The 21,828-nt window shown below is 39.5% G+C and overlaps 1 protein-coding gene across 4 annotated transcripts in view; it reads right to left on the bottom strand.

The window, feature by feature from the left end:
* Window positions 1-8,044: 8,044 nt before the first annotated feature.
* The window catches only part of nkx2.2a (NK2 homeobox 2a), a 102,895-nt gene continuing 89,111 nt past the window's right edge, over window positions 8,045-21,828 (bottom strand). For 2 of the 4 annotated variants that reach the window (XM_085143316.1, XM_085143318.1), the window contains 2 exons: window positions 16,750-17,072; window positions 8,045-16,103 (listed from right to left, as the gene is read on the bottom strand). In XM_085143316.1, coding sequence (XP_084999442.1) covers window positions 15,523-16,103; window positions 16,750-17,072 — 904 coding nt within the window. In that variant the 3' untranslated portion in view covers window positions 8,045-15,522. Of the gene's footprint in view, window positions 16,104-16,749; window positions 17,073-17,316; window positions 17,682-21,828 lie in introns of those variants that run through there. The other 2 variants (XM_085143320.1, XM_085143319.1) reach the window with 2 other exon arrangements.

Raw genomic sequence — 21,828 nt, 5'->3', positions numbered from 1 at the left:
TGTGGAGGAAATTCCACACCTGCAGTCAGTGTAGTACCATTTAGATCAAATACTTTCTCTCCTCTTAAATCGCAGAGCAGTGTGAGAGTAAAAAGCGGGCAGGTGCATATCTTTCAGCTGCACTACTTGAAACGGTGCGGTTCCTCAGCTAAGTAGGTTAAAGGTCCTCCCAAGTGGAGAAAGTATGTGACAGACCTCTTGAAGACCGTATTCTTCTGCAGGAGTTTGCATTCATTCACAATTAATGTCGCTTGATGGACGAAATGATGCTAATAGGGTGCCAAAAACAGAATATGGGCTTTAATGGGCACTGACCATAATCTGACAGCTGTGGAAAACGGAGGAAAGAAGAATTTAACATAGTTTAATAGGATTAACGTTTAGAAGTTATTCTTAAAGTATTACAATACAGCTTTTCGTTAAGTTGATAAAGTTGCAGTAAAGGCCAATCAGACTGGATTCTGTGCAGCTGGGGGATAACAGCATGTGGGATAAGTAGCTGTGCTGGTGGTAGAAAATTTAACTTTCCTTCTTGTTTTTGGAAGCAAATTAATTAAAATGCTGAATTCTGTTAAATTCTTTTCTATGTTGCCTGAAAGAGGACCCCCCCCCCCTCCCCCCAAACAAAAAACCCCCAAACAGTTTCTGTTTTTTTTACAGAAATGTTAAACTCTTCTAATATCACATCAATGTAATGAAATCATCAATGTGAGTGGAAAGTTAAGTCAAAGATGTGTTGAGCACACCATTTCACTCAAGAACACTCATTGCAAAGAATTTCCCTTCACATCAGTGAGATGTTGTTGGCACAGTTTTTTTTTTAATTATTGAACCATATGCTAAACTAATCACATAGGGAATTAAAAATAGTATAAAAATTGTACCGTGTAGTACACATTTATGTCAACAAGTGATTGTTCAGTTTTCAAACTGATGCTGAAGACTAACAAGGCATATAACAACCTTAATGAAGGTTCGTTAAGCTACAGTGGTGCTGCAAAGCGTGGACAGGCTGTCAGTGATCCATTAATCATGTCACGATGAGTTTTAAAGATCTATAACTTTATAGATCATATTTTTATGCATATAATTTATACACACATGACTGAATAAATCCTGTAACTGTAACTATGACCAGTCACTTTATTTGAGATTTGAAAAACAAAACAACAAAAACAACAACAACAAAGGAAAAAGAGACAACAAATTGTGCCCTTCCATGTTTGAAACTGATTTAGCTCCCTGAAATTTTAGGCCCTCCGAGTTCTGTGAGTGCCACTGTCCTCTGCACTGTTTTGAGTGGCAATATTTTAGCATAGCTGCTCTCTTTTGTAGCAACAATTAAAAACCACAGCAGCAGATCAGTGCAGACTACCAAATGCATGGCAGAACAAAGCAGATAGTGTACTTGGACTGGGTGCTTGGTTCCAAGGGTACCTGGTTCGTCCACTTCTCTGCTGCATTAATTGTGGCAGCAGTAAGGGCAGGTAAACAAAGCTGTTAGAGAGTATAGTTGTGACTCAACCGTGGCTCACTCTGGCTTTGTCACCCAGTTACTCATATGGCAAAATGGATCTGCCAGTCCTCCTGTATCTGGTTGCCCCTGCATTCAATTATTGTGATAAGATGAAATCTGTTTGATGTCCTGAAATGTAATTTTGTAGTTTAATTTGAAGTGGATCCCTAATTTACGTGTTTTACATAACAATATTTAGGTAATTTTACTGAAGGAGACATAGTTCAAGTACTGAGGATTCTTAGAATTATAAGGTAGAAGATAATTTTTGGATTTTTCCAGTGACATGTAAGTGTTTGCAATGTTCTGCTTTTACTTTTCTTTTTTCATTTTCTTGAGCAAAATTTGCATTTTTTTGTTCTTAATAAATCAAGAGGCTGTTCAGATTTACAATCATGTCTGCTTTAAAGTTAAAATAAAATAATTTAGATAATTTTTGGATTTTGGAAGAAGCTTCAAAACATTGTTCAAACATTTAAGTGCACTTCTTTTCCCCCCCCCAAAAGAAAGCTTTGTTAATGTAGAAACAGTATAAAGTTAGATATATAAATATATTTTACCTGTGGATAAAAAAAAAGTGCCGTAAAATAAATAATAATAACAATAATAATGATCAAACATGGTTTTGCACCTGAAATGCATGCAAATAGCTGCAATTTGCATCAAGTGTTTCCTGATGTCCATTTATTCCAGGAATTCATTTATTCGGCTTATTTTCACATTAACAGTCAAGAGATGTATCTTCTAATCAAAAGTTTGAAAACACTTTGAGAGCTGAACGTGGAGACGGAAACTTTTTAAATGGCCTCACAACTCAACAATGGAAATGTGAGCAGAAGCTGCATATCAATGTGGCATTTTTACCTGTCTGTTTGTCCCCACTCTGGGATGCTTTTATCCAGTAGGCCACCTGACAGCCTACCATTATTTAGATGAATCCACATAAACACGTCGCAAAACTACTTCAAATTGTGAATGTATTGATCCTGACAGTTACAAGAATGCACCATGTGCTGCAATTTAAAATATGAAGTCAAAGTCCAGTTTTCCTGCAAAGCGTCAAAGGATTAAAACTTGAATTTCTATTTGTTTTTTACTGAGCACTGTCTGAATAAAACGCTGTATGCTGGATGGGGATGCCAGGTAGCTGTAATCCTGTAAAGGTAGAAGACTGTATGCAGAATTTATTTTTTTAAAAATGGCATCGTAAAAAATAAATAAAAATATAGCTATTTGTATCTTATAGAAAAATGCATAACAAATTATATATAACATATACAAATAAGGAATATACTACTATATACTTTTACACTACTACAAATGTACAGCTGCAGTGTATGTATCTGTTTCCAGCACACTTTCAGAAATTTATTCTTTACAAAGAATAAATTTTTGTTTTTGGAAATAAAATCTATTTTTACGGGTTTATTTCAGTTAAATTTTGCTTTGTGTGGTTTGAATTTATCCAAAAGAAAAAACAATATCCTTAAAAATATTTATTCATAGTAAGTAGTTTTTTGAATAAATAACCAGTCATTTTCCTGCATCGTTTACAAAAAACAAAGTGATTTTTTCATTTATATGGATTATTTATAAATGGATTATCCTTTTTTTAATGTCTTAAACCATTATTCACACAGTACAGCTGTTATATCATTACACATTTTGTGTGTTGTGTGTCTATTAGAATGGTTGATATTTTCCCATATTGACTTTGTGCAGCAAATCAAGTGAATCGAGGAGTGCTCTACCAATCACCAGGCAGTTATTTTAGAAGGAGGACGTTAACTTTAAAGAAACTTTAAAGAAACCAGAGGAACGTTACTATAAAAAGTACCTCTGAGATAAATGTAAAAAGTGTGACATGGGTTTCAGCTTGAATCATAGCAAGAGAGTAAAACCTGTGCAAAATGATCAAATTCAGGCCAAAATACACCCGTCTATAACAACAACATCCAACAGTGAAATCTCTTTCAGTCTCTCTATAATTCTTTAGTGCTCTTCTGAGGAACTACAGAAAGAAAATGTCAGATTGTCCACATGTTAAGGACAGTTTTTATTTAACCAAACTGCCACTTCAGCTAATTCAGATTCAGATTAAGATGCTGGTTTATTATCTCAGCACTGTGTCAGGCTGAGATCTGTAGCAAACTCGGCTGGTTGCTTAAAAGATATTAAAACGCAGAAAATGACCAAAGAGTGTTGACACTTTTAAAATCAGCCTTATTCTGTGAATAACATTTATTTTTAAATTAAATGTGTTTAATGAGAAGTGAAATATAAAAGAATAATATAGCTTTTAAAAATCTACATACCTGTGAGTCAAAGTGCACCTTTGACACTTTTTCCTTAGTCGATTCATTAAAGTTTGGACAGTTTGTTTAGAGCTGAAGTTAGTGACGACAAAACTGTTTACTGGATTTAATCATGTTGTCAATGCATGAGAATCATTTAGAAGTTGTTAAGTTACCTGTTACGTCTGGCAGATTTTTATCAATCAACAGCAGATCATCACAAACTGTGAAACGAGGCTTGCCACACAATATGAACCCTGCAAGAATTTGCACCACAAACTGTGATTTATTGGGATGCAGTTAAAAAAACAACTCTAAAATAATTAATCAGAAACTAATAGTCACATACATGTGCAGATATTATTATGCTTTGGCATTTATTATCAGATCTCATCCCAGGAGATGCAGACAGAGATTGCAATAACTATTTTATGAGTTGTGCACACGTGCACTTCGTAAAGATGGTTTATTTTATTGTGAAGTTGTTTGTCCATTTTGTTGGTGACTACTCAGAAATGCATGCTATTACACACATGCTGCAAATACCAGTTTATTATTGCCAACAGCTCACGTGTATTCGGTGTTTGTGCTCCTGTATGTGTTGCACAGAGACTGCGCTGACTTTGTGCTGCTGTACAGTAATAACAAGTCTTCTGGTGGTTAACGGCTCTCTTGTTTGTTGGTTTTGTCTCGTCCTGTTTCAGTGGTTCTTTTTGCCTGGAAGGATGTGAACTCAGTGTGTTTGACCGTCTCTGAGGACGCTCGATGTCATCTTGTCTACCTGATCATTACACTACCTGCTCTCCTCTACAATACTGCCCTCTCGCTGCTCCGCCACTTGAAATGCTTGGCTGGCCTCTTCTCTGAAACCATCAGGAAATTGTGTGCTAAAACGCTGCAGACGGTTCGTCCTCTCTCTTCCCTCCAGCCATGAGTGCAGGAGTCATAAAAAGATTCCTCAGCTCGGATGACTACTGCTGCTGCTCACTCGACAGGAAAACACACAAAACACCCTTCAGCCGCCTGCCACAGCTCACCCCTCGCAGCTTTTACTTGATTTACTGACGTTCACTACACTGCAGAGATGCAGAACACTGCATGTAAATTACATGGATGTGACCACTTGTTTAAAAGCAGGCCTAGAGATATTACACATGGCCATTAGGAGTAAAACTAATTTTTAAATTACTATTATGTTGCTAACATCCTGTCAGCCACATATTTAATGATGGAATGAGATTATATATGTTTAATATGCCTTTTTAAATAATCCCAAGGAATGTGAAGACTTGTGATATGTCAGCTTTCTGATCTGCAAATAAATTGGAAGTAAAATTGATTCTCAGTATTTCATATTTTGAGGTAAACAAGAGCCTCAGTCTGCATGTGAGTCGCTGCATCGGCATTATTGCTATAAAAATACATAAGGCCTTCTTGCTGTAAAAGTTCAGTAACTCACATGAAGAAAGGACACATGCTGTTACTGACTGCATTCAAATACTCCTTTCTTAAACTCCCACGCTGCTGCTCTGTCGCCACCGTTATGAATCTAAACAGGAACAGATGAGCGTCGTGATGGCAAGTCAAAAAGTGAACTGCCAAAAACTGTTTTGCGTTTTTAAGTAACTGTAAAATGTCTCTTTGGTTATCCAATAAATTGTTGCTCCAGTCATCGCTGATACTGATGAACAAACATTCCTGAGCTCCAAAGACAGACCTTGAAAGCTTTCTCTTTAAAAAAGTGTCTCTGGATGTAGTTCAGTGCTCTGCATGTGAAGCTAATTTAATAATACAGGAGCACCCATCAAATGCAAAGTGAACCATGTTAAAGAAACTATTTCCTGCGTCCGTCTGCTCACAGATGAAACATCATATAAACTCTGCAGGCGGTGGATTTTTCCCAGTTACAGAAACTAAGAAGAGATTTTTAACTGATCAGTAAGACTGACCGCTGCAAACAGAACCTCTCTGCTGGATTCAGTTCATACACTTTTTAAAAATTGTATTATGAAAGTATTGTTCAAGTTAGCAGGGTTAATAATATCACACACACTCATAGATGAAAGTGTTTGACAACACGCACGTCGTCTCATTTTGGACTTTTAATAAACGTACCTTTTTGTAAAAATGCAAAAGTTCTTCTAAGCTTTTGTGAATTGAGTGAAAGTGAATAAACGTTATTAAAACGCTGCACTCACTCCGACACAACTTTAAAAAGAATCACGCAGCAACATCTCTGCAGTTACCTGGATGATAATCGAGAGCTGACACATCATGCCTCAGAGTTCTGCGCTTGTCTTGCTCAAGAGTACCTCAGTCTAAAATGCTGAGGGCGTGGTTACATTGTTTCTTAAGTGTCCCTGACTCATTGTGTGCACCTTACAATAAAATAAATGTGCTTTGATGTTTTCACCTTTTCCATGCGTGCGCTTCATGTGTCCTTCAGTTCATCCTATTCTTCATATTCGTCATCCAATCAAATTACACTAAAGTATTAAACCTCTGTTTGTTTTAAACTGTTTTGCATCTCAGATAACTGAAGATTAATAAACATAAGAGTTGTCATCACGAACCAGAACTCTGCTTCTGTAGACTGTGCCTTTCATTTATTAGTGAAGATTTTATACATAAGATTTTTGTCAATATAAGGCAAAAATAATGCGTTAGCACCAGAAATAGATTATTATTATTTACTTTTCTAAACACTTGAACACTAACAGTAACACTATCTGTGAAACTATTAACTAATGTAACTGAAGCATTTAAAAAGTGTGTTAAACTGAACGTAAAGTTCCTTAAAGTTTTACCCTGAACACATCCACTGCTTCAGTTATATAAGAGTCTACACAATAGCCTGTCTCTCTCTCTGTGTGTGTGCACTGCAAAACAGGATGCTATTTCCCCATGAAATGAAATACAACATATACAAACATAAAATTAGTAAAATATATAGATACATAAATATATTGTTTACAGATATGCAGTATGTGATTTACTGTTGTGCTGCATGATATCAGATATTTGGCATTTTTTTCTTCTAAATCAATATGAATGATGTACAAATGAGGTTCAAGTTTGTCATTTAGTAAAACCAATAAAATTCAAATATCAAAGCAAATGCAATAATAACATTTATTTAAATAAATTTTGGGTAATTGTATGTACAGGTCACATTTAAAGCAAACGTTGATGGGAAGAACAGATACAAATACATAATAAATAACATTTCATATGTACAGTGTTGGTTTCAAAAAGAAATGGAGCACTTGACCTGAAAGTTAAATGTAGCTGCCTCTTTTCTTTTCCTCTGAGTAAAGGAAAAAGGACAATGGACTGCAGAGGATCTGAGGAACCTGCAGGGCTGAGGGTGCTGATGTGGTTTAGAAACGTGGAGCGTGAATGGAGCCGAAAACAAAACAAATCGAACAAATTAAACTTTTGCAGTTGGATTTGGACCACATTACGAGTTAAAAAAAAAATTTATGCATAAATTAAAAAATGCAAATTCATAATAATGAATTTGTCCCCCGAGATGTAAATAATTACATATTTGATGAGCTTGTATAGAGGGATTTTTCTGCACCACCATGCTAGTGTTAGAGTTCCTCAGCAGTTTGTGGCCATGCTTGTGACGTTTGTGGCACCCATGCTGTTTGGCAGGAGAATCTATGCATTAATGACTACAACAGATGAATACGTTGAAGGTTATTGCTTCATTCTCATACATTTCAAAGAGCACGCGATGTGACACGTCGTATAATGAAGTCAGGCAGTGCAAAAGGAAATATCATAGAGAAACTTTTATTTTCCATCTATTGCAGAGAGCCATGAAACATTAAAAATTCACCACAGAGCACAAGTGCACAAACACATGATAGGCACATCCTGCTACACATATTTTACATCCTCTTTAAACAGGAAGTTAATTAGACGATTTGAATTGGTAAAACACACTGCTGCTACATTGCTGCTCTTTGATCATCACGCCTGCTGATTGAAGCATGTCTGAAACAGATGACGGCCGGTCGTTATCAGCCTCAAAGGCCCAGGATCCATTTGCAGTGCTGGCATCTCAAGCACCTCATGTTCATCCTCTGAAGAAGGTGAGACAATCCATTAAGTGAAAGGCATAAACACTCAACTCTGGGAACCTGATTGTTGGCGCTGTCCCCCATCCAGCCCACCTGACTGCAGCGGACTGTGGGTTTTATACAAGACAATTCAAGTCCTGAGGTGGAACATTGAGAAAGAGAAGACAAAGGGAAATAAGACCATATGGTGATTTGCATATCATAACACAGCAGCACAACTTTTAATAGAACTCAGAGATGCAAGAGCGAGTCGACTTTGAGCTTAGTCGGCTCTGAACATTATCATTCACCGTGGCTTGAAATTTACCTGCAGATGCTATGAAACGGTTTCAAGTCCAAATAAGAGTGCCTATCTTTATCGCATTTTTATTGCATATTTATTTGGGCATGTAGATCAGCTCATCTAATTAATCATTAATTACAGCATATCTGAAACAAAAAGGTAACGTGTCATATTTGCATCGTCCCACAGGCATTGCACAGGTACACAGACTGTGAATGATGTTGCCTTAATTTACAAATTAAGGACTCTGGATCATTTGGATATAATGTGGAGAAAAAGTCAACTGGTGTGAAATTAAGTCTTTTTTTGTTTGTTTTTAAGAAAAGAAAGAAAGAAAAAGACACTGTTGGAAAACCAAAGGGGAGCATGAACAGTCCAGTCATATTATAGACACTGAAACTTGAATCATCTACTTTTCCTGCTTCTTCTGCAAAGGGCTTAACGCCCCTTCATTTGTACAGTGCATTAACACCACAGCATCAGAGCTACTAGGTCGATTTAAAAAGTTAAGCTGATAAAAGATGAAGAAATATTTGCTCCAGCGCTTGACTGTTAAACATCTTTTCCATTAGAATAAGCTGGTGTGATTACATAGTTAAAACGGCAGGCTCAAGAATCTCAGTTGATCTCGCAGGTCATTGTAGAAAACTATTCCCTGACCTTTGCCCTTACACCAGCTAAAAATGATGGATGAATGATTTTATATCTATTTTTTCAGTAATGTATCAGAGCTTGCCCATCAGTGAGGCTGAATTAAACATTGCTGCTTGAGACACATTTAGTTGTTAATGGCACTCAACAACCTTTTTTTGTTGTAATTGTCTCTCATGGAAGCAGAGGCATTGGCTGCTACAGTATGACTTAATGATCCATACTTTGGAACATTTTAAGAAAAATTATGACATACTGCGTTTCATTCCCATGTCGTGGTAGGTAAATTAAATTTGTATCCCACTTATCATCATTTCATTATGATCCTAAGCACACTCGTCAGAAAATATCAAAAATTAACAAAACAACGTGATTTTTTTTTTTTGCAGTTCTTTATTTAATTCATCATACACATTATAGGATTTTACATCGGTTCGTGGAGTAGATTAGATTGAGTAAATTATCTGAGAAGAAAAATCCAAACTTTAGTCTCTGAGCACTCTACTCACCCTGTCACTCTCCTCATCTCTTTGCTGTTTTCTTAAACTCAACATTCAGCAAAGTCAAGAACCTTGACGCTCGGCCCTTTTCCGTGAGACGACTCTGAGCTGGCTGCTGGTCATCTGCAGCACTTTAAACTCAGACCTGCCACTTTTAAAGAACTGCACGATCAGCGTCTCCCACGGCAAAAACACCGTGGCGTGTTTTCTCTTGCGTGTGGAGGCAAGAATGAAAACTGAATACATGCGGATGTCTTCCAGTGTTTACTTAGAGATCGTATCCAATGACTGAATTTTCCTTAAAATCATTAAATTTCCGAAAAACGTCACTGTGTTTACATTTCCTGTCTTGGCATTTTATACCTCTAATGCAGACAAATATGAAAGGAAAAAAAACCTGTTATAGAAGTAAAGTGAAGGTCGTGACCGTGGGCTTACATGGATGACAAAACTCAAGCGAATAGATTTTATAGTGCAACAGAACTGCAGTCAGGGGGGAAGAAAGGAGAAGCAATAACAAGTCAAAGCGCTGCAGAAGAAGCTGCAGGAGAGCTGGTGTCCACTTGTTAAACCAATGGATGCCATGATGTTTACGTGAACATGATAATGAGCTAAACAAGTAATGGTAAGCATATGTTACACCCCTCCTAATGTGCTCACGGTAGAAGCATATAGTTTGTCATTGCAATAACACAAGCTGTGTTCATATTTAGCATATATTCCCCAATAATGGAGTTCAAACACGAGCGCCAATTTAACACCAAGAAATCTTTCATACCAGAAAATAAACTGTGCGCAACTTAAAAGTCTTTTTCACAATTATTCCTTTAATTAGACACATTAGATAAGTCATCTACAAATAGTGACTTCATTCAGTGAGAACAATGACAAGCCTTTTGTGAATTTAGCTTATCATCGGCTGTGAATCAAATAGATTTGTTACAGAGCGCTGCAGGCGTATCCTTGCTTTTAGTGCGTCATAGAAAAGCACTACTCTTGACTGTTAAATGGGTACAGTTCAAATTAAAGTGGACAAAGACAATCCTGTTTTATTTAATCTTATAGATAAACAGTGTGACAGAAGCTGGAGCTGTTCGCGATGGAAGGATTCCCCTTTGAGCTCCACAGAAAACGTCAGCTCTCCGGTTTCTTGTGTAAGTCATAGATGCTGGTGTTTGTGTTAGGCAGCTCGCACCTCTCCAGGCTCTTCTCACGCAGATGGGCTGCTGATGTGAACAGTACTCTGCAGACGCTCGCTGAGTCAACTTGTATATGTGTCATGTGGGCTTTTGTCTGCTTCACACAGCAGCCTGCCGCCTACACTAATACACACAGCACCAATTTGAATGCAGCTCGTGGATTCGAATATGACCGTGTTACTTTCACATGCCCACCAGCTGACACCAAAACAGCAAACAGAAGAAGCCCAAGTGTTGATGTCTTGATGTGTTTCTGCTCTCAGCGCTGTGTGTGTTTGTTTCAAACCGCTGTTTTTATTCCAAAGTCAAAACTGGTCACAATGCAAGCAGATTAAGAATTTATCTCCTCTCCCCTCAACCCTCCTTCACCGTGTTCAGCATCTCCGCACCCCCTGCTGCGAAACGTTTCTAACCCAATGAGGCCCCCTACAGTTGCAAGCTCACTGACGCTGAACTGAGCAGGTGCGTAAAGATGGTAGCTTTTACTTTGACGTCATTTGACCCATTTTGCAGTGCTTTGCATAGTTCTCTGCATGGAGGGATGTGTTCAGGCATTTTGCAGCTTGGAAAGTAAGTCTATGTGACTGCAGGACGTGATGCACATGTAAAAAACCCAAATGCTAACGATTTGATTCTTGATACCAAATATGATGCTTAATTTTCATTATTTTGCTTCGATTGTAAGGAAACTGATCCAGCCCTCTCTGAGTTTATTTGATGCTCCAAGTAGATAGTTATTATTTTGTTTGATTTTATTTTTAAAAAACAAAAACACACACCTCTCCTTTGCGTTTCTGGCACAAAACGTAACAGCGGTGTAGATGTAGATTTTCACACGCGTGACCAGCTATGACTCACAGCATTCTTTGTTGTAAAAGGCGATGATTGATTCAGACTTTCTTTGGTAAACCTTACTTCACCCCCATTGTTCACTTTCACTGGAGTGAATTAATCTGCGAGCTGCTGCGCCCCGTTCGTCCCCCTATCCAATTGCGCCACACCGTGGAGACGCGCAGACTATTTCTCCGCCAGCTCCCTCTCTCTGACTGTGAAATGGAAACTGTGCTAATTGCCCGTGGACTGTTTACGTCGAGCCTAGTTTGTTTTGAAGAGCGATATGATTATGCTCTCAAGATCCATAACAATGTCATAAACCGCAATCATGCACTTAAAAGACAGTCAAGTTTGCTGGTTCATTAAAGAGAAAAAAAGGCGCATTATTTCAGCAGTTGGAATATGATTTAGCTGCAGTCATTTGTAGTGATGGAATTAGATGCAGTAAGGCGACATTTGCAGGTAAGAGCTGCATGGCGCCAACTGAAGACCTCTGCTTCCATCTTGTGGCAACCTGGCGCAACGATTTTTCTCCTCCGCCTCCCCCCTTCCCTCCCTCCAACACTCCCCTCTCTCTTTAATATCGGCACTGTGGCGAATCTAATCTGGATCTCCTTTAAGGCAATAAAACCCAGATCGCTTCCTTTAAATGAAAAGCACCGCTTATTATAGCTTTGAAATCCTCGTTTATTTGGCGATGTGCGTGATAGAAAAATGATTCATGTCGAGGTTCAAATGGGCAGGATGACGAAGATTCACGGTGTCCCAAGTGCATATTTCCTCAAGTATTGTATTCCAAGGTATATAATAGAGTTATCCACGCAGGTTGAACTATGCTGCACGCCAAGATGCTTGTTTTAATATCGTACTGCTTTATCCCTTCAAGCAGCCAAAAGCAATTTCCGATAAATCTGACCCTGTTGCTGAGCGGATAGAGGTGTAGTGTAATTTTCTGGTGCGTTAATGGCAATACGGGGGTGCAAAGAGAATGCTGTTCGTCATAAAAGTTTATCGTAAAGGCTTCCACGAAGACACTATTGAGGTTTTACTTCAGTTTTGTGGAAAACACGACAGAGCCTGACTGAACGCGCAGGGAGCTTCCAGCTGGTTTAAATCACTTTATATTTGCAAGTGAGCATAATTTCTGAAAGCAGATTTGTATTGTTCCGGAAAAAAGTGTAAAATATCCTATTGTTAAATATGAAAATGTAAAGGCAATTTGTGAATAAAGAAACCACTTGAATGGGATCAGTTCCGGTCTTTCATGCGTAAAAGTCCACAACACACCTGCCAACAAACCCAGTTTTTGTCCTCACGGAAAAACATCTGCATTTTCCATTCAAAGCAAAATAAAAGTGCAAATGGCAGCTTCAGCATTTACTTATTAGTCAGGTGTATTATTTGTTCTGCATCCGTATATTACGCAGCAGCACGGCACTGGCTTTAACGTCAGGAGAGCTGCTGTGAAATCTAACCGTAAATTGTTAATTAATAGTAGCTCAAGTTTACGCTCGATACGGAAGTCCTTAAAAAAGGACGGGGGGCCAAACAGTGTCAAATATTTTTCCATGTGTTCATTTTAGAAACAGGCCCACGCACAGCAAACAAGGAGGAACACTGTCCAGAATTAAAAATAGTTTTTGCGCCTTGACGAGCCACTTTTTTGGACAGACAATAATCGGCCTTTCACGTTGGAGAATGGGAGGATCGAGGGAAAAGAGAAATGAGAAGGCTGTTGTTGGCATAGCTCTATCAAGGAATAAGGACTCCCTGTTATGTGTGAATGGGGCTTCTTTTTTTGACCAGAATAGATATAGCACGAATTTTTAATTCGTTTTTCTTTGAGAGACAACAATGCTTTATTTGAAAGCTTGATACAATTTGGGGCTTGTAAGAGATCCTTTTCTCCTTTTCCGAGCCCAGCTGCCCATATGGGACACAACGTGTGCAGCAAGGATCACAATGGCACCAAGTGACAGGCAGGACAAAAAGCCCAAGGATACATCTCCCTGACTCTGAACAGCACCAAGAAACTCTGTCTATCTACACTGTCTGCATCTCCACTCCTGCTGCTCGTTATCATGCACGCCTCTAACATCCACAGAAACCAGGCCTGGGCTTTTGTTTTTTATTTTAATTATTTTATTGCCTCGTGCACTTGCGTTGCGCAGTGATAGAGTCGCAGAGCTGCCTTCTCTGTTGGACAAAAACTGACACAAATGTCAGCGTCATTCTTTCACTTATGAGTTTTTAAATTGCGTTATTGTTCCGGGACTTGTTCAGTTGGAGTTTGATTTGAAAGAAACCAGTCAGAGTTCACTAAAATCCAATCACAGACAGGCAATCATTTATCATCGACTCTTATCGGTTCTCTTTATAATTCTCATAACACGCACTGGTACTCACGTCATTTTTCTCTTCGCATGTGGCGGGTTTCTATAATAACTGCGGCTGCTTATTTAACACACGCACACACACGTTTCTGGGGGTTTTAAGACAAAGAAATAAAAAAATAAAGTTTGATTTATTTGACCTGGAAGCTCGAAACACAAAACCTTTCTGTCAGCGACAAATTGAGTCTGTGTCATCCACAAAAGCAGTAGCCCCCTGAGACTCAATTCTGTAAATAATTAGCAAATCTGCCCAATTTAGCTGTTTGTTCGGTGATGATAGGGGCGACTCTAACATCTGCTGTGAGATTTTTTGGCCCGGGACAAACAAAATGCATAGATTTTTTTTTTCAACTAGGTTATCATATTTACTCAAGATATTGACTGGAGTCTGATAATCCGCAATGCGCTCTGCGGATCACTGGGGAGCCATTTGTGCTCGTTTTGGTCCCACGGTAAAGAACGCCGTGCCTAATAGCGTAAAGTATATTGTAATGCGGGCTCTGATTGCCAACATGTTATATGATCGTGTAAAAAATGTCTTTATTAGTCCCTTCAAGTCTCTGTAAGCCACGTGAATTTTAGCCGAACGCTGCCGTGATTAAACAAAGAAGGCTGGTGAGTCATTGATCCGTCCTGCTCTGTTTGCAGTTTAGCGCTTAACAAGATAACAAAACATTTATTGCATTAAACGATGTTTTTCCTCGCAGTCTACCACTTTACAACCAAGGCCGGGGGTGGTTGGGGATGCTGACAAAAAGGAGAGCTTTTCACTCAAAAGCTTCTTATGTCGAGAAGCCCACTTATAGTAAGTGAGTGGATTTTAGTCCCATTTCACAAGTGACTTTCGGCTCTTTATTAGCGAGGTGTTCGGATTGAGGAAAAATATTTTCGGGATTAAATTTGCCTGAAAGAGAAAGAACTGAAGTGCGCTGGAGATTTTTTTTTCGTTCCCGTGCTCACTTCCATTCTGTGCCACAATAAAGTGTTTTCATCATCGCCTTTTATCACCACGTTTACCGGAGTCTTTTAAAATAAAATAGAAATTTCACAGTGGCGGCTATAAACCAAACCCTGGTGTCAGAAACAACGCATTTTATTTAAATTATTATTTTTTTATTTAAAAAAAACAAAATCGGTTATTTAACCGTCGCCGCGAGGCTACAGTTTTTATTTACACGGCAGTCCCCTTATTTTATTTTTTTGAATTAAAAGATTCAGAAATGTAGGCTACACAACCCTCTTCATCGCCACACTCCCGCAACTGCTCTGCGTTGCAAACACCTGCCACAAAATTATTTACAAGAAATAAAAACCAAAGGGAAAAAGCTGAAAACTTGCCAGTGTTTATTCATGGCCATAAATATTTTTTTCGGTCCATAAAAGAAGCAAGAAATTAAAATTTCTATAATTATAAAGTGGTTCGTACGTGCTGATAATAACACGAAGGGACAAAGAAAAAAAAAGAGGAAACATCTCTACAACCAACACACAACATACTTACAAAAAAATAAAATAAAAAATAAAAAATCACAAGAAGAGCATTGACATTCTTAATAAAATCTATATGGGAGAGGTTTGGACCCAGTTCTCTTAACGAAAACATGTAAACACGGCGCACACATGAGCCCCGAATAAAAATGGTAGTATATATATGAGTCAAGCTGCAAAAATGAAAAGTCTTTTGTTTGTGTGTTTTATTTTTTCTTTGCTTTGTGGTGAAACTCCCTACCGCGCCTCCAAGCCAAGTCTCTATAATTTCTCTCACCAAGTCCACTGTTGCGTTTGCACCAAGTGATGTGCTGTGGGGAATTGTGGCGTGGCCGCGGCGCTGTACTGCGCATTATACTGCATGTGTTGGAGTGACTGGGCACTATATGCCGAAAAGGGGATCCCGGCCTGAAAAGTGGCCGCCAAGTCCTGAGCTTTAAGAGTGTGACAAGGCTTTCCATCCCTGACTAAGACGGGCACGGCCACCCGCCTGGGAGAAGGGAGATGGGTCACTTCCATACCTTTCTCGGCCCGGGCTCTCTTCATCTTATACCGGTGGTTCTGGAACCAGATCTTCACTTGGGTCGGGGTGAGGCGGATCAAGCTGGCCAGGTGCTCCCTCTCCGGGGCGGACAGGTACCTCTGCTGTCTGAAGCGGCGCTCCAGCTCATAGGTCTGTGCCTTGGAAAACAACACCCTCCTTTTCCGCTTCTTGCCAGAGTCGCTCCCGCCGCTGCTGGAAGTTTCCTTGTCGTTGTCCGGCGATTCGTCGTCCGCAGAAGGCTCCGGGGACTTGGCGGAGTCCTGAGAGCTGGCGGATAGACCGTGCACTGCGGCAAGAAACGGGAGAAACACTGTCAAAATGTTATGTTGTAAAGTTCTTAGAGACATTTATCACAAACACATAATCTCCATAGAAAGTTTAGGATGCGCCACCATTACTGCCTAATTCGAATAATCTCGCTTTAGAGCGATATTATGTTCAATTTCTCGGGATTTAACGACTCTTACAACATCTTTAATACAGAAGCCTAACTGAAGAATACAAGCCCAAGACCTGTGGCTAATTTCAACTATTTAGGACGCGTGGAAAACTGGAAAACAGAACAATTCCTCAGCCCAGTTCTACACGAGCAGGGCGAATCAGTGAAGCATTAAAAGGTGCATTGTGTGCTTGTAAATCCCCACAGAATGCAGGCTTATATTTCACACCATGGTTATACTCTGAGTAACTGACAGCCCCCTTGTTTTTCCACGGTGCTTAATCGATCGAATTCTTACAATGCAAAGTGCAGGAGTCTAAACACTGAGCGCATTTGTTGAGCTGCAAACGCCACAATCGAGCAGTGCACGGTGCATAAATTTGAACACTGAAAGCCACCCAAGGGCATCGCTGGGCTGGATCTGGAAGCTGCATGTCATCAGTTATGGTTTAATGTAAACGCATAGCTTGTAAAAGAAGTCGTTATCATCTAGATCAGCAAGGATTCTTCTACTTACATGAATATTGAATACTGTCCGTTGTTGCAAGCCATCGTGTGTAAGGATTGTCACTACTGTCATAAAAGGGGTTCTTTAAAGGCAGATTTTGAACGTTTTCTAGAGGACTTTGCACCAAAACTCCAGTGGTTTTTGTCGTGGACGTGGTCTCCGATCCCTCTGTGTCTTCCTCCGCTCCGGTGATAGATCCTTCTTCGTCATTTGTGTCAGGAAGGTCCAAAATGTCCTTTACAGAAAAGCCCGTCTTTGTGTTGGTCAACGACATATTCTGGTGGGGGGGAATATGCAGGGAAAGTTGCTGCACCAGCTTTTCGGACAATCCGCTGTTTTGAAAGAAAACAAACAAGAAAAAGCAGAAGCGATTTTTCAGGAAAACAGGACGAGAGAGTGTCGCTCTACGCTGAAGTACAGTCAAAGCAGCCACTGTGGATAACCATTGCCTAAGCAAGTAGTAGCAGCGGATTCAGTCTCTTTAAGTCCAGGAAGGATGCCAAAGTGGCTGAAGTGCTATATGTGGCTCATGGATATTGTGCTACTGCTGGGTGCTAGAGGGAAATAAGCCATTACCTTGTCCGATCAGTCCATATAAGGTTGGTCTCAACACATGAACCTGCAGTGAAAAAGCATTAAAAAACGCGAAAGGTTGGCCACGTGTGGGCGGGTCTTAGGAGTCAAGTGGATGAAGACAGTGTTTGCAGATGTGAAATTGTGGGTTTTGGGGAGATCCGAGCCTCTACCATTGGTGCTTCAGAGCATGATGAGTGGTATAACGTGTCAATTAATTACAAAGACGGGGAGGGCCTTTTTTACACCCTATTTACATACAAAGAACCTCCAAGTAGCTTTATACTCACAATACTTAAAAAGCCCGTTTTTAACAAATTGCTCGCACTGAAGCTTTTTTCCTTTTCCTTCCCTCATATATATATATTTATATTCATTCATAAAAAATATAACAATTTGGAGTTTGATGTGTTAACTTGTTCTTTTTGTTGAGAGATGGAAGCCACAAGAAAGACGGCTATTGTTTAAATATTTGGGGATAATTTATGTAAACCTTTTGAGTCAATATTTTTGCCAGAGCTTAAGGACAAGAGGCTGTGTTGAAACTGAAGCAGGACTGTGTTTGTCTGAAAACGCTAAACAACCGTTTAAGGCAGCAGGCCTATCCAAATGTGACAGTGATGACGAGGGTTGTAAAATAAACAATAATAATATTAATAATAATATTTTTTATTCTATTTGAACCACACATTTCTGCACAGTTTACAAACCAATGTGACTACCAACATTTTTTTTTATCTTTTGCTTTTTCCACAGTAAATCTGTCCGCCTCCATCATGGCAGCGCATCCTAATATTTGTTTTTTTGCTTGTGTGGAGCCCCCTTCAAAGTGCTCAATCTCGCCTTCTTTTTTTTTTTTCCTGGGGAAATCCGAGTATCATTGTTGCTTACTTTATTTTCCTCCCCTTCAAGACTTTCCCTTTCGCTCTCCTCCCTCTGCCTCCTATCCAGTATGTGATGTGGGTGACAATGTTTCACGTTTTTTAGCGAGTCCTCTGCGCATCCTGGGTGGTCGGACCCGGGCAAACACAAATACAAACCGATTGCTAAGCTGCAGACAATGGGGGAAATGTAGACAAATGTCCGGCTCCTGTTGGAAGCTTTTGTCCGGTCGCAGTTTTTGCATTTATTTCAGGGGCGAAATAATAGATGATTGACGCCCCGTGCACAATGCTTTCTAACTGTTTGGAATAAATCTGAGGTTGTTCCTAGTTGTCATGGCATTCAACTGCTTTCAATGGACTATCTCTTCATTCAATTCCTGGATCCTTCCACAATATTAAGGAAAGTCCTTCATCTCAGCACACACACACACGCACACTCTCTCTCACACACACACAGTAGTCTCCTTTTCGAAAGCCAGGACCTATTGTGTCTTTTTAGTTCCTTATAGGCTGGTTCCATATATTGCTTCAGAAAAACGCAGTTTAACTGACTTGATTGAAGCAAGCCAAGAAATTATTATTAATTATTATTATTATTATTATTATTATTATTATTATTATTATTATTTATAATATTAAATTATTCTTCTTTTGCGACAATTAGCAGTAATATTACAGACTTTTTTTTAAATTTTAAAATAAGATACAGTCCAGGTAAAAATTTAATTCGCTCATTCTTTGTTGGAACGTCCTTTCTAAGATTTTGGGTGCATATAAAAGCGCGCCTGGTGCACAGGCCTGAGGTAAATATTTCACTAGCCTGGCAGAATTAATCACAAGTCTCTGCGTCCCACAAAGGCTCCATTGAGCTGAGCGGGCTATATGGACAAACTGGAGCTGCGCCTGAGCCTCTATAAGGGAGAGAGAGGTTACTGACCTGATCCACCAAGTAATGCTGCACAGCTAAATCCGACATGTGAAGGGACAAGCAGCCCACAGGAGACACCCAGAAAGCTTTACGCACCACGGAGGAATGACCCAGGCTGCAGCCTTTATGCGCACCTCATCAGGAAACTGACTTTGGCCCATGCAACAACATTATTTCGTTGAGATTTATTCAGTGGCTTAAAAGTGTATGGAGCCAAATTATGGTATGTTTGAGCACGCAGGGTTACCATCCGTGTCATTCTGCTTTGGTTCTGCCGTGGGTGGCACACTGACACGGGGAGGGGGAGTCACAGTAGGTCTGGTGACGGTGCATGGGTGCGCACTGGGCTGCAGAATGTGGTCAGTTGCTGGGGATATACTATTTGATCAATTGAGCCGAGGGTTTCGGAAAAGGAGAGGTAAATGTGCACTGGCTAAGTGGACGTACTCCACTTGGAGAGCCTATCGCTCTGTGTTTACCTGTTTACTTTCACAGGTAGTTCAAACAGCCCGCTTGCCTTTTCACTCTGACAGTGGCCAGTATGCAGACTGTTTTTGTAGAGCTGGACGAGTTAACGGGACCAACACCGGGAAATGTTTACAGTCCAGTAAATTAGCTCAGGACACATTCAGGCGAAATTTATGTAAAATTATTTGTAAAAAAACAAAGCGTAAAAACACGTCGTGCATTTTGTCCAAGTTAGACTTTTATTTTCTAGTCATGATCTAATTATTGTAGTTTTTGTTGTTGTGTTTGCTTTTTGTATTTTTTTTCCACGCTTTTGGTTTTTGTTTCTTTAAATATTAACTCGCAAAAATAAGAATCCTCTGTTTAGAGTCAAAAAGTTGAAACAAAAAATGTTAAATCCACTTAGAGACCATTGTTTCACTATCCCCTGTTAGGACTGTGTGAAATGTGTGTGTATTGGGGGTGTTAATGCGCACAGAAGATATTGTAAAGAATGGCCTGTGAGCTGTGGATGCAGCAGGATTTAAAGGACAATGCAGGGCGCAGTGCTGCTCCTTCCTATCACCTGCTTATTTGAGTCCGGTTGACATTAAATCTTTAGATCTGACACCAGAACGATACACTATTCTGACTGAGATGTTCATTTGACTTTTGTGCGTATAGTGCGTGCACAACACTAACCTTTTTTTCTCTCTGTGATCACCGATGCTGTAATTATGCTATCACCAGTTTTGCCAGTTCTTCCATTTTAATATTATATGCTACAGAGCTGGCTGCCTAATTATTAAAGCTCATTACATTTTTTTCTGATCCCAGCTTTGCAATCAAAAGTATGACAGAATGGATTCATCCAAAAACAATTAATTTTTCGGATGAACCCCAAAAAACGGGCCCCGTCTGATTAATTATAATTCCCTCCTAAAAATTCATGCCCACGATTGTTCCCAAATAAGTAAAGAAAGGGCTTTTTATATTCTTGATTAAATAAATCTTTCGATTGAATGCACAAATAAGAATGCCGCAGGAGAATCCATAATAATGTTGATCATTTCTTTCCTTTAATCGCTGAATTTCAGCGTGTTCGGATGCCTCAGGCAGTGAGGTAGTCTTTGATAAAGGTAACCCCGCCTGCCTCAGGGTGCCTATGATAAATGTACAGAGTGACAAGACCGATTTCCTCCCTCTATGATTAAAAGGCTATATATAATATTCAGGTAGCCGGGTCCGGTTTATTTATGGGGGCTAAGCCGTGGCCCGAGGAGACTTGGCTCGAGGGCAGAAATCATTCTGAAGCCCGATTTTTTCCCTTTTTTTTCTTAAAAAAAAAGAAGAAGAAAAAAGAAAAGAAAACAGAAACAGAAATCCTTCCACCTTCCCCCCGCCCCGGGCACAAAGTCTTTATTCGTCTCCTTTTCTCTAATGATTAAACATGTCATGGCGAGATTATAGCGAGGCGCCCATGCCCCGAGGAGATGCCTTCATTTGTTAAACCACCAGTTTATTTGTAACGGTGAATTTCATGCCACGCTTTCCCATTCGCCTTAATCTTTTTCTATGTAAGACAAATTGCTAAAAGGGGGTTTATTATTTTTTAATCACTTCCCATTTCAACATCGCTCTGACACCGGCAGGGAGGAGGGAGAATAGTTAGAAATCTCCAAGGCTTCTTCACATAAATCCAAAGTGACAATTTGTAAAGCCTCGAACGATATTATTGTCAAATAAACAAACAAATAAATAAATAAAAATAAAATAAATAAATAAATCATCCTCTCCACGAAAACTTGATCTGGCCCGCTGTTGATGGCACAAGTACAGACAACTTGTCCTCCTTGTTAAGCAGCTAGTGTGCGAGAGCAGTAATAACATTAACAGCTGTTGACATCTGTAGAGCTCTAGCGGTCTCTACCGGCAAAATTAAGAAACAACAGGGGGTGCTTACAATTAGGCAACTTATGATTGCCAGCATCGTTGCTCAGAGGTGCACAGAAAAGAAACATTTGATCATACGAGGACCAAACGCAGGATTTCTGACAGGTAAAGCACAGAGATGTTATCTTCGCACAGATTTTGGCTCGGCTTTGGTGTAACTTTGTGAGCGCATCATTTGTGGAAGCTTTTTTATTTTAATTTATTTTAGTTTTTGCATCATTGGGGTCAATATGAGCGCCTTTTGTTGACTCTTGGACAAGAACATCTGTCGTATTAAAATATTTTCTTTAATTTTACTCTTAC

This window comes from Neolamprologus multifasciatus, chromosome 19 (genome assembly GCF_963576455.1).
Source record: "Neolamprologus multifasciatus chromosome 19, fNeoMul1.2, whole genome shotgun sequence".
NCBI classification, from domain to species: Eukaryota; Metazoa; Chordata; class Actinopteri; order Cichliformes; family Cichlidae; genus Neolamprologus; species Neolamprologus multifasciatus.
The sequence above is the reverse complement of the archived record's forward strand: the minus strand, read 5'-3'. Positions and strand labels throughout refer to the sequence as shown.